This window comes from Balaenoptera musculus, chromosome 2 (genome assembly GCF_009873245.2).
Source record: "Balaenoptera musculus isolate JJ_BM4_2016_0621 chromosome 2, mBalMus1.pri.v3, whole genome shotgun sequence".
Lineage (NCBI taxonomy): Eukaryota > Metazoa > Chordata > Mammalia > Artiodactyla > Balaenopteridae > Balaenoptera > Balaenoptera musculus.
In genome coordinates, this window is record NC_045786.1 from 127,786,494 (window position 1) to 127,804,162 (window position 17,669).

At 36.8% G+C, this 17,669-nt stretch overlaps 1 protein-coding gene and 1 non-coding gene across 2 annotated transcripts; one reads left to right on the forward strand and one right to left on the reverse strand.

Annotated features, from left to right (window-relative positions):
* Window positions 1-9,270: 9,270 nt before the first annotated feature.
* LOC118891038 (FUN14 domain-containing protein 1-like) lies at window positions 9,271-9,738 on the reverse strand. Its single transcript, XM_036844598.1, has one exon. The coding sequence runs from the start codon at window positions 9,736-9,738 to the stop codon at window positions 9,271-9,273; it is 468 nt and encodes a 155-aa protein (XP_036700493.1).
* A 2,615-nt stretch (window positions 9,739-12,353) lies between these two features.
* LOC118891363 lies at window positions 12,354-12,460 on the forward strand. The gene has a single exon (XR_005018947.1). It is a non-coding gene; the product is annotated as a U6 spliceosomal RNA (small nuclear RNA).
* The last annotated feature ends 5,209 nt before the right edge of the window (window positions 12,461-17,669 follow it).

Genomic DNA, 17,669 nt, shown 5'->3' on the forward strand with positions numbered 1-17,669 from the left:
TCAAGGGATCAATCCAAGAAGATATAACAACTGTAAATATTTATGCACCCAACATAGGAGCACCTCAATACATAAGGCAAGTGCTAACAGCCATAAAAGGGGAAATCGACAGTAACACAATCATACTAGGGGACTTTAACACCCCACTTTCACCAATGGACAGATCATCCAAAATGAAAATAAATAAGGAAACACAAGCTTTAAATGTCATATTACACAAGATGGGCTTAATTGATATTTATAGGACATTCCATCCCAAAACAACAGAATACACTTTCTTCTCAAGTGCTCATGGAACATCCTCCAGGATAGACCATATTTTGGGTCACAAATCAAGCCTTGGTAATTTTAAGAAAATTGAAATCAAAGCATCTTTTCTGACCACAATGCTGTGAGACTAGATATCAATTACAGGAAAAAAACTTTAAAAAATACAAACACATGGAGGCTAAACAATATGCTACTAAATAACCAAGAGATCACTGAAGAAATCAAAGAGGAAATCAAAAAATACCTAGACACAAATGACAATGAAAACACAATGACCCAAAACCTATGGGATGCAGCAAAAGCAGTTCTAAGAGGGAAGTTTATAGCAATACAATCCTACCTCAAGAAACATCTCAAATAAACAACCTAACCTTACACCTAAAGCAATTAGAGAAAGAAGAACAAAAAAAACCCCAAAGTTAAGAAATCATAGAGATCAGATCAGAAATAACTGAAAAGAAATGAAGGAAACAACAGCAAAGATCAATGAAACTAAAAGCTGGTTCTTTGAGAAGATAAACAAAATTGATAAACCATTAGCCAGACTCATCAAGAAAAAGAGGGAAAAGACTCAAATCAATACAATTAGAAATGAAAAAGGAGAAGTAACAACTGACACTGCAGAAATACAAAGAATCATGGGAGATTAGTATAAGCAACTATATGCCAATAAAATGGACAAGCTGGAAGAAATGGACAAATTCTTAGGAAAGCACAACCTACCGAGACTGAACCAGGAAGAAATAGAAAATATAAACAGACCAATCACAAGCACTGAAATTGAGACTGTGATTAAAAATCTTCCAACAAACAAAAGCCCAGGACCAGATGACTTCACAGGCAAATTCTATCAAACATTTAGAGAAGAACTAACACCTATTCTTCTCAAACTCTTCCAAAATATAGCAGAGGGAGGAACACTCCCAAACTCATTCTACAAGACCACAATCACCCTGATACCAAAACCAGACAAAGATGTCACAAAGAAAGAAAACAACAGGCCAATATCTCTGATGAACATACATGCAAAAGTCCTCAACAAAATACTAGCAAACAGAATTGAACAGCAGATTAAAAGGATCATACACCATGATCAAGTGGAGATTAACCCAGGAATGCAAGGATTCTTCAATAAACGGAAATCAATCAATCAATGTGATACACCATATTAACAAACTGAAGGAGAAAAATCATATGATCATCTCAGTAGGTGCAGAAAAAGCTTTTGACAAAATTCAACACCCATTTATGATAAAAACCCTCCAGAAAGTAGGCATGGAGGGAAGTTACCCCAACATAATAAAGGCCATATATGACAAACCCACAGCCAACATCATTCTCAATGGTGAAAAACTGAAACCATTTCCTCTAAGGTCAGGAAGAAGAAAAGGTTGTTCACTCTCACCACTATTATTCAACATAGTTTTGGAAGTTTTAGCCACCGCAATCAGACAAAAAAAAAAGAAATAAAATCGGAAAAAAACAAGTAAAACTGTCATTGTTTGCAGATGACAAGATACTACACATAGAGAATCCTGTGCTACCAGATGTTACCAGAAAAGTACTAGAGTTAATCAATGAATTTCGTAAACTAGCAGGATGCAAAGTTAATGCACAGAAATCTCCTTCATTCCTATACACTAATTACGAAAAATGTGAAAGAGAAATTAAGGAAACACTCCCATTTACCCCTGCAACAAAAAGAATAAAATACCTAGGAATAAACCTACCTAAGGCGATGAAAGACTTGTATGCAGAAATCTATAAGACACTGATGAAAGAAATTAAACACGATAAAAACAGATAGAGAGATATACCATGTTCTTGGATTGGAAGAATCAACATTGTGAAAATGACTCCACTACCCAAAGCAATCTACAGATTCAATGCAATCCCTATCAAACCACCAATGGCATTTTTCACAGAACTAGAACAAAGAATTTCACAATTTGTGTGGAAACACAAAAGACCCCTAATAGCCAAAGCAATCTTGAGAAAGAAAAATGGAGCTGGAGGAATCAGACTCCCTGACTTCAGACTATACTACAGCTACAGTAATCAAGACAGCATGGTACTGGCACTAAAACAGAAATATAGATCAATGGAACAGAATAGAAAGCTCAGAGATAAACCCACGCACATATGGTCACCTTATCTTTGATAAAGGAGGCAAGAATATACAATGGAGAAAAGACAGCCTCTTCAATAAGTGGTGCTGGGAAAACTGGACAGCTACATGTAAAAGAATGAAATTAGAACACTCCCTAACACCATACACAAAAATAAACTCAAAATGGATTAAAGACCTAAATGTAAGGCCAGACACTATAAAACTCTTAGAGGAAAACATAGGCAGAACACTCTTTGACATAAATCACAGCAAGATCCTTTTTGACCACCTCCTAGAGAAATGGAAATAAAAACAAAATTAAACAAATGGGACCTAATGAAACTTAAAAGCTCTACACAGCAAAGGAAACTATAAACAAGACGAAAAGACAACCCTCAGAATGGGAGAAAATAGTTGCAAATGAAGCAACTGACAAAGGATTTATCTCCAAAATATACAAGCAGCTCATGCACTCAATATCAAAAAAACAAACAACCCAATCCAAAAATGGGCAGAAGCCCTAAATAGACATTTCTCCAAAGAATATATACAGATTGCCAACAAACACATGAAAGCATGCTCAACATCATCAATCATTAGAGAAATGCAAATCGAAACTACAATGAGGTATCCCCTCACACCGGTCAGAATGGCCATCATCAAAAAATCTACGGACCATAAATGCTGGAGAGGGTGTGGAGAAAAGGGAACCCTCTTGCACTGCTGGTGGGAATGTAAATTGATACAGCCACTATGGAGAACAGTATGGAGATGTCTTAAAAAACTAAAAATAGAACTACCATATGACCCAGCAATCCCACTACTGGGCATCATATACCCTGATAAAGCCATAATTCAAAAAGAGTCATGTACCACAATGTTCATTGCAGCACTATTTACAGCAGCCAGGACATGGAAGCAACCTAAGTGTCCATCGACAGATGAATAGATACAGAAGATTGGCACATATATACAATGGAATATTACTCAGCCATAAAAAAAACGAAATTGGGTTATTTGTAGTGAGGTGGATGGACCTAATCTGTCATACAGAGTGAAGTAAGTCAGGACGAGAAAAACAAATACTGTATGCTAACACATATATATGGAATCTAAAAAAAATCGTTCTGATGAAAATAGGGGCAAGACAGGAATAAAGATGAAGATGTAGAGAATGGACTTGAGGACACAGGGAGGGGGATGGGTAAGCTGGGACGAAGTGAGAGAGTAGCATTGACATATATACACTACCAAATGTGAAATAGATAGCTAGAGGGAAGCAGCTGCATAACACAGGGAAATCAGCTCTGTACTTTGTGACCACATAGAGGGGTGGGATAGGAGGGTGGGAGGGAGGGGATATGGGGATATATGTATACATATAGCTGAGTCACTTTTTTATATAGCAGAAATTGTATAACAATTGTAAAGCAACATTAGAATACTCCTTAACATTGTAAAGCAATTATACTCCAATAAAGATTTTAAAAAAATTTTTTTCATAAATATATAAAAAAAGAAAGGAGAAAATAATTCTTTTCACTGTGAATATTAAGGAAGCTTCCAATCTATAAAGAGATATTTAGGCAAGGGTCTCCCAAAATAAATGTGCACAGAATTTTAAAGGTATTTTTTCCAATATTAAGCAGAAAAAGATATAACCACTTTATACCTAGATTGCTATCTTTACTGACAATTTTCTTTGAATTTTATTTTATTTATTTACTGACATTTTTATCTTGCAAATGCCATAGATATTTTTTCTAGGAGAAAGATATTTTCCATGACTTCCATAATTAATTTAGATATGGTGAGTCCCTCTCCTGGAAATAATGGGGTTTTTTTTCAGTGAGAAATAAACAACACTGGCTATATCTGCAAAGGACCACCAACTGAGAAGATACTGAGAGGTTTCTGAGATTTGAGATCAGGGCAGATTTTAATCATTTGCTATGCTACTTTGGGAACTTGTTAGTGAATTTCTCCAAAGAAGATATAGAGATTGCCAACTCATCATTGACATCAGTATATACAATTACATTTAAAAAGCTTTATTTAGCCAAGGCTAAAATCCTAATCATCACCACCCAGAGAAAAGCATAACAGACTAAATTACGGACTAATCAATCTTGAGTTACTGAGGTTGCTCTGAAGTTGATCACACTGGGAGGGGAGACCAGAGTGTCCCAAGAAGGTTACTTGGTATCACGACCTAGGCAGGGTTGGTGCAAGGAAAACCCAGGCATCAAATCTGGCTGAAAGCCAACCTGGCAGTGCTGAGAGTATTAGTGTACAAGATCAGTAATTATAGACCAAGATGTTGTGGAGAAGGATGGGCAAAATACGATTAAGTAAGGCATTTGGTATTAATCAAGGCTAAAACATAGAGCATCTTTGAATCAGAAGACAGTGGAGAGTTCCCTAATTAGACCTCTCATTGAATCAGGAGGCTCCTCTCCCAGATTCCCAAAAGGTGGCTATCTAATCTGAAGACCACAAAACCAATAGAGCACAAGGAATAAGCAACAAATTCTCCTCATGTCCCTTGAGCTTTTTAAAAAATTTATTTTGTAGATTGACTGAACAAACATCCAGCATCCTGAGTGTGGCTGAAGAAAATCACCCCACTGCACAGATTGGTGCCCCATCAAAACATCTGTCTCTAACCCTTGCTGGGCCCTCAATACTACATGACCAGCCTTCTTATAGCCTCTTCCCTCTCTCTCTGCTACTCTCCTTGAAACCTATCTTCAACCTCATTGCTCTTCTAACACCCTCACGTTACTCGCAGCAGATGAACTCAGCTTCCACTGTATACCATCCAATGGGGTGCATCCCAGATTCCTGAGCCCCAACAATCAAGTTTACACAGTTGTATCTGGTTTCGCCACCCCATCAGCATGGAGGAAGCATTTGCCTTTACAAGCCTGGCTTTTTCACCTCTGCTCTGATTTCCATTCCCTCCCGTCTCCTCAGGAGCCTTCCTTTAGACATCAGCACCTTGCTTTTGTGTCTTTAACGTGTCTTTTCTGCTGGTGTTTCCGTCAGCATTAAATATGTGCTTTGACCTTCTCATATTTAAAAAAAACACATTTGACCTACATTCCACTCTACTTAGCATCATCTCTTTCCTTTCATATCAAGCCTCCTGAAAGCTTTATTTATGCCTGTTTTCACTTCCTCAAGTCTCATTTACTCTTCAATCCCTTGTGATCTGGACCCAGTCATTCCCTCCCGCCCCCAGCCACTACCACCAAAGCTGCTCTGGCAAAGCAGTTTACTGAGATCCTTCTTGTTGAATCCAATAGTCTTTGTTGTTTGTAGCCCTTTTATTATTTGACCTCCCTGCAGCATTTGTCGTTGTTAAATAATATCTCCTTTTTGAAACTCCACCCTCCCGGGCCTTGCATGATTCAACTTCCTCCTGATTTCTTTCCTATCTTTATTGTGCTTATTAAATACATGGGTCCTGATTCAAAGCAACTGTGAAAAAAATTACAACATTCATGAGACAACTGAAAATCTGAACACTACTTTTTTTTTAATACAAAATACACATAACATGTATTCATATATATGTAGAAAAAATTCCAAAGGCTATGTATCAAAATATGGACAATCATTATCTCTAGGTACATCACATTATCGACATTCTATATATTCTTTAGGCTGATGTATTTTCTATAATAAACATATTTCATTCATATTGCATTTGAAATAAGAAAATGTTAAAAATCATCTTTTTTTCTGAGGGAGATTGGGGAGGGCTCTAAGAATAAAAAATAAAAATCAGTCAAAATGTCCTTACAAATCTTCCAAATCCTAAGCCACAAAATATCTATATTCCACATACTCAAGTTTTAATAAATCTTGCAAACAACCTTTATGCCCTCAAACATAAAAGTCCCCATTTTAGACAAAGGCAGGCTATAGGCTTTTCATTCAGGCCAAGCCCCACCAAGTCATTTCTGTTGGAGCTTCTGATTCACGGGGCTGCCATACTGAGAAGATTTCCTATAGGTTGACACCAACTCTAGCACAGTCATATGCTTTTCACGTACTCATTCACAACATCAGCTGAATACCTATGCTGAGCAAAGCATTACACAGGGTGTGTCACAAGTTATAGATTAATTAACACCACACACGACTGCCTCAAGTAGCGTACAACCTCGTGGGGAAACGGCACGGACACGAGGCAGAACAAAGGGCACTAACAGAGAGGAGAGTGTATGGAGAGAGCTGATAATATTTCACACTGGTATACAAATATTTTCAAACAAATCAACAAATACTTGGAAATGTATAGGTAAAAAATGAAGTGCTCTTTTTCACTTTTCATTCATGTTTGGACTCTGAAAGTAGTTATCTCTACAACGCATTTGCCACTAAATCATACGCCAGGTTCTCCTATATTAGCATGTAACTTTTCATATAGGAATATTTAGTCTTTATTTGAGGGCAGACATTTTTGTGCCCACCACTTTCCCAATGTATCACACACAGAACAGACACTATAAATATTTCCAAAATGAACAAACTGAGCCAGCTCCTAGAGCTTCCCTCAGTAGCCTGCCACACTGTATCAGATGAAGGGTATCACCCAGATATGGCACACAGAAGCACGGCCCAGGTTCTGCCTAACGTAGAATATTTTTCCCTTTTAATTCCACAGTCATGAAAAGCTAGGCAAGGCAGAAACAGAGAAAAGCTCAAAGAAGAAAAATTAAGTATTTATAAGCAAAATCACTTCATATTAAGAAAGTCTGAGTTTTATTTAGCATTTTATCTGAGGCGCTGAGAGTAAAGGAAGAAAATGAAGATCAATCCCACATTCAATTTTAAGGAGTCTTGCAAAAATGAAAGCACACAAACTGTAACAATCTTGCAAGTATGAAATGCCTTATGTTTACAATACACAAAAAATACTATAGGGACTTCCTATCAAAAGGAGATAGTCTGAGTATCTGCAAAGTCTTTCCAATCTGAAGATTCCAACACACGTTGTTCTGCTGTTTTTCCCAATTCCAACGTAGAACTCTGGACAAAACAAACAATACAAAAAGCTTTTCTAGGCCAAGGACCCTCTGAGGGAGTGTGATATCGGCCCTGAGAAACAAGTCAACTGGCCTAGTGTTGGGACCAACATAAAATGCTACCTAGGGGCTTCCCTGCTGGCGCAGTGGTTGAGAGTCTGCCTGCCAATGCAGGGGACACAGGTTCGAGCCCTGGTCTGGGAAGATCCCACATGCTGCGGAGCAACTGGGCCCGTGAGCCACAACTGCTGAGCCTGCGCGTCTGGAGCCTGTGCTCCGCAACAAAAGAGGCCACGATGGTGAGAGGCCCGTGCACCGCGATGAAGAGTGGCCCCCACTCGCCGCAACTAGAGAAAGCCCTCGCACAGAAACGAAGACCCAACACAGCCATAAATAAATAAATAAATAAATAAATAAATAAATAAATAAATAAATAAATAAATAAATGCTACCTAAAAAGCTGAAAGCCTCAGCATTTACATCTCAGACTAGATCAAAGAGATGATTCTCTTTAAACTACAATTTCATGATTATATAGAAAATCACTGTTCTTCAGACAATAAATTCATACTATACTACTAAGTATTTTAAGGTGATTTTTACCTCTTTGTAAAGAAAGGGTCAAAATAATAATTAGAATTTTTTTAATGAAAAACAAGGTTCACTCAAAGTTAATAAAACGAATCAGTGACCCAACTATATGTACCCTCAAAATAATTAATTCTACCCAGGCTGTCAAGATAAACAAATGAATAAAAAAATTAGAAGCTTATACACAAGAAGATATTTTTAAACTATAGACATCAAAAAAAGAAAAAGAGCTTTAGACATGTAGTATTTCCCTAGAAGAGCATTTCCCTAGAAGAGCATTTACTACAGTTATTACATAGTAAGCAAAGTAAGAATTGCAGGAAAAAACAACCTAAAAATTGGTATTAAATTTGTTTAATATCTTTAATAATTCTATTATTTGTAAATCCTTCCATAAAAAGGGCATTACAGTTCTTCAGTTTATTGCAAACATATCTTTAAAAAAAAGTCAGCCCTACTGTTGAAGCTATAATACAAATTTTTAAATTATTGGCACTATACTAAAAAGCACAATGGAGAACATCTTATTTAAATAAAATGAGGATGATACTTCACTGGGGAATATAGCCAACAGATTTTTTTCTCTCTCCATATCTACATCCAACGGTGGTGTTTTATAGGCAAATTTTAAGCAAATGCAAGTTTTTAAAAAGTAATGAAAGCCAGTTTTGCTCAGGAATACTATTATACACAGATCATATAGATTGTTTTATAGCAGATACTAATCTGCCAAATTTCAGATGGCAAAATGCTAAGCAGTGAGTTTGGTACTGTCCAGCTAGTTGTTTCTTGTCATCCTGGAGAATCTGTCAATGCGTAATGTTTTTTGTTTGTTTGTTTGTTTGTTTTAATAAGCTTTTTGTGTTTTTTTAAAGTATTTTAATTAATTAATTAATTTATTTATTTATTTATTTATATTTTTGGCTGTGTTGGGTCTTCGTTTCTGTGCGAGGGCTTTCTCTAGCTGAGGCGAGTGGGGGTCACTCTTCATCGCGGTGCGCGGGCCTCTCATTATCGCGGCCTCTCTTGTTGCGGAGCACAAGTTCCAGACATGCACGCTCAGTAGTTGTGGCTCACGGGCCTAGTTGCTCCGCGGCATGTGGGATCTTCTCAGACCAGGGCTCGAACCCGTGTCCCCTGCACTGGCAGGCAGATTCTCAACCACTGCACCACCAAGGAAGCCCATGGGTAATGTTGAGACCATCTTGTCACCACCATTTCTCTTCTCAGAGGTGACTCCACTATGATAGAACATTCATATCCTTAAGATGCAAGGCCTAGCAAAAAACCACCCACAAATCCACTGGATATCACAATGTTCTGTTTAACAAATTCTGTTGCTTCTTCTGTTATATTGTTGATTTCAGGTGCTGCCTTATTTGCTCGTTTCTTAATCTGTCTTTTTGCTTTGTTTACATCTTTTTCAACTCTCTTCCAGTCGATCCGCACATAGCCACTGTGACTGGCAATCTGAAGGAGAAGAAAGCCACCACCTACTGCAGTTGCTGCAAGTTTTCCAACTTTCTGGAACAAAAATCCCACACACCAGCCACTCACTCTACCCACTACAATCTGGGTGGCTACTGAGTATTTTTCTACCATAGGTCCGGAACTGTGGCCAAACACTCGATTCCACCAGTGGTGTCTTCTTGCATACTCAGTTAAATCCAACACTGCGTAAGAGTCATCATCACTTTCATATTCTTGGGGAGGGGCGTTCCAGGTCTCCATGATCTACTTTTTTTTTTAAATAATGCAAGCTGCTCAAAACCAAGATAATGACTTTTAATATGAGAGTACAAGATTTTTAGTTATATAACAAAGATGGGGGTAAGGGGCCTGAGACAACACCTAGCCCAACTTCCTTCCCTCAGACCCATTTTATAGATTAGGAAATGGAGGCACCAGGAAGTTAACTGAATTACCCAAGAACATATAAATAGTATTTACCTCTTACCTTTTATGAACACTTACTCTTTATGTGATTATATTACGGAATTATTAACTTATTAAAGTATGAAAATGGTATTGTGGCTATACTAAAAAATCTTATTTATTGGAGATAAATACTGAAATATTTGTGGATGAAATGATATGATGGCTAATATATGCTTCAAAATAAGATAGAAGTGAGGTGAATGAATGAATAGGTGTAGATGAAACAAGATTGACCATGAGTTGCTAATTATTGAAGTTGAGTGATATGTGTCTAGGATTTCATCTTACTCCTCTCTCTTCTTTTACATGTGTTTGAAATTTTCAATCATTAAACAATTTTTTAAATAAAAAACTCTATAGTGGATTTTGTTATTGACTATGATAGACTAAATGGTACCTGTGGTAAACAAGCATAAAACTAGAAAAATATATGAAACAATCATTTCAAATGTTGGACAAGAGGCAGTGCAGGATTGTGATCCCTGATGGAAGGGAAACAAATGATGTAAGTAGCACAATCACCCTTGTTTTCTGACCGGAGATAATTTTCCTTACCATGATGCAAGGATGGGGAACCCAAACAGAGCTGGTAGTCTCACTGAGCTGAGGAAACATAGTTTAAAGTTCAAAGGTGTTGAGATGAATGGAATTTTCTCAGAAAGGAGGGAGCTTCACAAAGATAATCTAGAAATCTGCATGAAGTTCCCCTGATAACTTCTACTGAATTCTTAGCTGATCTTGCACAGTCCAAGACTCCTGAAGGCCAAGCAGGAAACCATCACAGGGGTCCTGCAGCTTACACAGGGCTGGGATACATGGAATGCTAACCAGTCGAGAGGAGAGACCCCTGGTACTCAGTTGATAGCCAAGAAAGGCCACACCTTAGTACAATGGATATTCTAGCTCTAAAATAAAGACTAGATCTGCCCTAACCAAGTTAAAAACAAGATTCAAAAGTACTGTGTCAATTCACAAGTAAATTAACTGCCATCAGAACAAAATTCAACACCATCTAAAAGAAGACAATAAAATCTAGGCACTTAACAATATACTATACACAATCCAGCATAAAATTTAAAATTATCAGGTAGAAAAAGATCTCTCTGTACTTTTCATTCAATTTTTCTGTAAGCTGTTCTAAAAAAACACTTGGTATTGGGACACCATCAATATCAAGTGATATAGCATATGTGTAATTGGGTTTATAGGATAGAGTGAGAAAGAACTCTATCCTATTAACTATCAACTCTATCCTAATAGCTCTATTATTTGGAGGAATAATGCCTGATTTTTTTCTTCAAATTTGATGGAAAATATCAGCACACAGCTCTAAGAAGTACAACAATCAACAAGAAAGATAATCACAAAGAAAATAACATCAAGACTCATTGTAATTACATTGTTGAAAACTAATGATAAGAGAAAATATTTAAAACAGCCCAAGATGCATTACATACAGGGATCTATGACAAGAATTATGACTGACTTGTCATCAAGAACCAATGCAAATCAGGAGACAATGGAATGACATTTTAAAAAATTACTAGAGGGGGAGGAAAAGGGGACCCATCAACATTTATTAACCTGTAATTGCATATCCAGCAAATATCTCCTTTAAAAAATGAAGGTGAAATAAAGACATTTTCTTACCAGGAAACCTGCACTGCAAGAAGTGTTGAAGGAAGTTTAGGATGAAGGAAAATGACATCAGGAAGGAAACTTGGATTCATACAAAGGAATAAAGAGTACATGAAATGGTAATATATAAAATAGAAAAATCTATTTTTGAGTCTGAAAACATAATACATATCTGAAAAATCCAAATGTAGATATTTTAGGCTGTCAGTATATCAATGGCCACCGTGGCTTTCCAATTTTGTGCTTTAAAAAAATTACAGCATTGGCCTTCTGCCAAGTGAGATTACAGTAAGAAGACTGTGGTCTATGAGGAAGCAGGTTCTCACTAGACACTGAATTGACCATCACTTTGATCTTGCACGTCCAGCTTGCAGAACTGTAAGAAATAAATTTCTGTTGTTTATAATCAAAAAAAAATTTACAGCTTTCATTAGATTGTGTATGAAAAAAACTGGTCATGAAATATTAATACATGGTATTTAACTAGTGCAATCTCTGTTATACCATGCTTCTCTTTTTCTGATTCCTTTGGATAACTTATTAGAATATTTAAAAAGAAGCAGAAGTATAATAGGTTTATGTTAGCATTTAAATAATATTTTGATAATAATTTCTTCTCTTTTTATAATCTCCTATTGATTTACCTACTATATCATTCTTCCCCACTCCCACCCCCAGCCAACCTGCTGAGTTCAATTTTCCTCATATGTACTTTCAAACTGATAATTAAAAAGAGGGTATAAAAACAGTGTCAAAAGAAAATCTAGAAGGTGCTCGTTTCAGCAGCACATATACTAAAACTGGAATGATACAGAGAAGATTAGCATGGCCCCTGCCCAAGGATGACATGAAAATTCGCGAGGCATTCCATATTTTTCAAAGAAGACATACAGATGGCCAAAAAGCACATGAAAAGATGCTCAACATCACTAATTATTAGAGAAATGTAAATGAAAACTACAATGAGGTATCACCTCACACCAGTTAGAATGACCATCATCAAAAAATCTACAAACAATATATGCTGGAGAGGGTGTGGAGAAAAGGGAACCCTCTTGCACTGTTGGTGGGAATGTAAATTGATACAGCCACTATGGAGAACAGTATGGAGGTTCCTTAAAAAAACTAAAAACAGAACTACCATATGACCCAGCAATCCCACTACTGGGCATATACCCAGAGAAAACCATAATTCAAAAAGATACACGCACCCCAATGTTCAGTGCAGCACTATTTACAATGGCCAGGACGTGGAAACAATGTAAATGTCTATCAACAGAGGAATGGGTAAAGAAGATGTGGTACATATATACAATGGAATATTACTCAGCCATAAAAAAGAACAAAATAATGTCATTTGCAGCAACATGGATGGATCTAGAGTTGTCATACTGAGTGAAGTAAGTTAGACACAGAAAGACAAATATCATGTGATATTGCTTATATGTGGAATCTCAAAAAAGGTACAATTGAACTTATTTACAAAACAGAAGTAGAGTCACAGATGTAGAAAACAAACTTATGGTTACCGGGAGATGGGTGGGGGAGGGATAAATTGGGAGATTGGGACTGACATATACACACTATTGTATATAAAATAGATAACTAATAAGAACCTGCTGTATAGCAAAGGGAACTCTACTCAATACTCTGTGATGGCCTATATGGGAAAAGAATGTAAAAAAAAAAAGAGTGGTTATATGTATATGTATAGCTGATTCACTTTGCTGTATACCTGAAACTAACACAACATTGTAAATCAACTATACTCCAATAAAATTTTTTTTAAAAAGGTAATTAAGGTAAAATAAGATCATATAGAGGGGCCTAATTCAATAAGACTGGTGTCCTTGAAAGAAAAAATTAGGACATAGAGACACACAGAGAAAAAAGTCATGTGAGGACACTGGGAGAAGAGTGCTATCTACAGGCCAAGGAGAGGGGCCTCAGAAGAAATCAGCCCTGCTGACACCTTGATCTTGGACTTGTAGTCTCCAGGATTGTGAGAAAACGAATTTCTGTTAAGCCATCCAGTTTGTGTACTTTGTCATGGCAGCCCTAGGAAACTAATACATCCTCTAAGAAAGAAACTAATACACCCTCTAAGAAAGAAACTAATACAAGATAGTACATCAAAAAAAAATCTAGAAGGAAGAATAATATGTATTTCTACCTAAGTTCTTTCTGCAATTTGGGTTACAGGCATATATATTTTTTTATTGATGTAATTATGCTATAACTTTGTATCCCACTTTTTTACTTGATACTATACTGTAATTAGTTTCCATTTTTTATATATCTGTGTAATATTCCATGCTTTAGCTTTTATTCTTTTATTTGTTTTTTTAAGTATTTTATTTCAGTTTGGACATTTTGGTTGAAGAGTGGGTAGTTTTAATGGATAACTCTGTGTTCATGTGTTTTTGGTTTTATTTATTTTTGTGTGAATGGTCTGTTTCTGATATCAGACTGGTACTTGCAATATCTCTTTGCAACTGAACAATCATTCACATCACAGAGGTTTATTTTTTCAACTTTCTCCCTTTTCTTGCATCTCATCCCCCAAAAGTATAATCTCATCCATCCCACAGGGTCCAGTTCAGATCTTAACCTCTTTACTGAAATTTATCTGAACTTCTTCTCGGATCCTCTGTAGTGCAGGATATATAGTGATATTCAATAAATACGTGTTGACTTAAAATGAAATTGAATCTGGGGCTAGTCATTTATAACTCAATAAAAATTAGCTTAATAACATTATTTTATTGGAAGTTGTGAAGGTTTGAGAAAACTGTAATGATTTAACCATTAACTTTATTTTCCTTTTTGTGTATGCAAAGGAGTATTATATGTAAAAAAAATCTATATAAACCCAATTCTAAATGATTTAAAATTTTTAATTAAATGAAAGCAGTGTAATATAATTTAATTGACATGATTTTTTCATAGTGGTACAAAAATAATCGTATATTTTGTAATCTATAGCATCTTGAATTCAATAAATACACACTTGAGGTCAGATGTGGTGGCAAGGAGAGTATATATTCTGGCTACCTGGGAGGTTAGAGAGGAAGACCCAGGGAAAAGGAGAGGAGCACAGAAATGAGAAATTGGAAGATGTCAAAAGCAAATGTCAAAATGTCGTGTCAGGACAGTTCTGTATATTCCACAGAGTTAACACCAAATTACATACTCCCTTGCATGATTCCCTCATAGTCCTTGTGTGCTAGTTCTGTCTTCCCAACCAGATCATACATTTTGCAAAGGGAAAGGTGGTGTAATCTTCTCCCGTAGAGCTGGCAAAGCACTTGAGCTGCAAACCTCGGCTTGGTGTTTAGTGATTGTGCATTGTTTCATCTAAACGTACACCCATCAGAAAGACATTTCTGTTTTGGACTCTAACCTGAAAATCAAATTATCCTTTTATTTTTCTGGTCTTATGAGTTAATATGAATCAGAATCTTATTAGTATATAAAAGATGCTATTCTTTACTTAAGACCACTCTGCTAACTAGACATCCCACGGACTGCACTCTCATGCTTATTTATGAATATGTGAATATCACAAAAGGAAACCAACACAACTTTGCTAATGACAATATATAAGCTGATGCTAACAAAGAGGAATGGAAATCTTGAAGTTTACCCCTTAATTCTCTTATGGTATATATAATGAAAAAACCTTAGTCTTCCATCTGCCTATGTAGGGAAAAACCCAGTTCTTCCTACTGTGTGTTTCTTTCCTATGTGTCTCCCTTACTAGGTCCCACAGAACACTTCACTCTGGTCACCAACTGTGTGGAGGTTTTTCCCCACATCAAGCAATTCTCCACGATACCAGCTGGGTGTTCTACAGTCTAACTCAGTTCTGACACTGCTTACCTGGACTTAGCATCAGATCCCTCAGGTTAAGGGCTCAGTCCCACAAGATTGCCCCTCCCACCACACTTCAGATGCCAATCACTAGTAGGTCCCCAGGCTACCCACAACTTCTGTCTGAGTTTGCCTACAAATCAGAGGTTCCAGTGACCCCCTCCTCAGGTTTGATTAATTTGCTGGAGCTCACAGAACTCAGGGAAACACTTACTTACATTCACCAATTTCTTAAAGGATATAATAAAGGACAGATGAACAGCCAGAGGAAGAGATACATAAGGCAAGGTCTGGGAGGGTCCCAAGCACAGGAGTTTCTGTCTCCATGGAGCTGGGGTGCATCACCCTCCCTTATAGATGTGTTCACCAACCTGGAAGCTCTCCAAACCCCATACTTTGGGGATTGTATGGAGACTGTATTACATAGGCATGATAGATCATTAACTCTATTTTCAGCCCTTCTTTCTTCTCAAGATATTGGAGGGTGGGGCTGAAAATTCCAGGCTTCTAATCATGGCTTGGTCTTTCTGATGGCAAGCCCTCATCCAGGAGCCATTTAGGAGCCCACTCAGAGTCACATCATTAGAACAAAAGATGCTCCTAGTGGTCTTATCACATAGGAACTTACAAGGGTTTTAGGAGCCCTGGTCCAGGAACCAGGAGCAGAGACCAATATATATATTTTCTATTATTTCACAGTATAATATACAGATTTATTTTTAAATTTTTTCAAATATTTTTAAAGATCTTTAAAAACTCAACACATAAATAGGGAAAAATAAATAAACAGGAGTCTGGTGGAAGAGAAAGTAATACAGGTGAAGAAAGCAAAGAGAGGGCATGATCCTAATGTCTGGTAGTAATGGATCAAGGCTGTTTGTGGATTTGCTCACTATTGACAATTGTAACCATACTAAAACATTTTGCTTTGAACAGAATTAGATTTTGGAGGAAAGGTCAGTCCCCAGATTTCTCATGCACTGGAAGTAGCCTCATTTTCAATTAAACCTTGTAGGCATATTCTGACAATAACACTGTTTTCATTACTCAGCGTACTTTAAAACATGCATGTGACTCAGGAAACAGACGTTATGAAAATTTTTATATTTATCTGTACTAAAAGTGTCCATCCACTACTGGACCTTATTTTTAAGCCAATATTCTCTTCATAGTAAAATATTTTCATCAATTTATAATTTTTTCAATACAATATTTGCTCTGGAGATACGGCAAAAGCGTGGAGGCAGATAGGGAGTTGGGAAAGAGATCTCAAGAGTATTCAGGGCAGAAAAGGAAATATGTATGATGAAATGGAGGGAAGAAATGAAGCATATACTCTGTGAACCTCAATTCAAAATGTCCAAAAACTTGATTCATCATCCACTACTACTTCAGTGGAAAGATGAAAAGAAGAGAAAAGTGGGGGAAATATTTAGAAAACTAAATTGCCAGAACTTAGAGAAAAACATGGCACAGTGGAGAGAACACAGTCTATGGAATCACACCTGATCTTGAAGACCAGCTCTGCCACTAACCAGCTAATAATGACCCTAGGCAACTTAACCTCTTGGAGACTCTATTTTCTCATCTGCAAAATGTGTACATTTATAATACCTATGTCATTTGGTTGCCAGGAATGTTAAAAGAGTTTTCTCTTTTTTGGCCATGCCGCATGCAGGATCTTAGTTCCCCGACCAGGGATCAAACCTGTACCCCCTGTAGTGGAAGCGTGGAGTCTTAACCACTGGACCGCCAAGGAAGTCCCTAAAGAGTTCTTACTGGACTCTACTAATGATCCCTTTCCTGTGACTTCAATCTCATTATCTCTTTAGGCTCCTTTCCTTAGACATTTTTTTAGTCTCATGCTTCTGTTTGTTTTATTGTCCTTCATCTTGGATAACTTGATGCCAAATGCTGATCAGCACTTTCCCAAATGATTTTCATGGAGCCCAAATTCCATAAATGTTAATAGAATAGGATTACTTCCCTGTGGTCAAATAAATCTAGGTAATACTAGGTTAGAAAAAAATTATCAAGGTTCTTTTAGTAAAGAATTTCTCAGTCTTTAATATACTCATGTGCATCATAAGTCTCCAAGAGAGTGCGTGTGGTTTTTCACACACTTAATTGACATTATGACTCTTTTCCTGAAGAATCATATGATGCTAGTATTACCCCCAAAACATTTTTTGGCAGTGGGAGACAATGGCTCA

Excerpts from the sequence above, each read along its gene's own strand:
- LOC118891038 (XM_036844598.1), bottom strand. The coding sequence starts at position 9,738 with ATGGAGACCTGGAACGCCCCTCCCCAAGAATATGAAAGTGATGATGAC.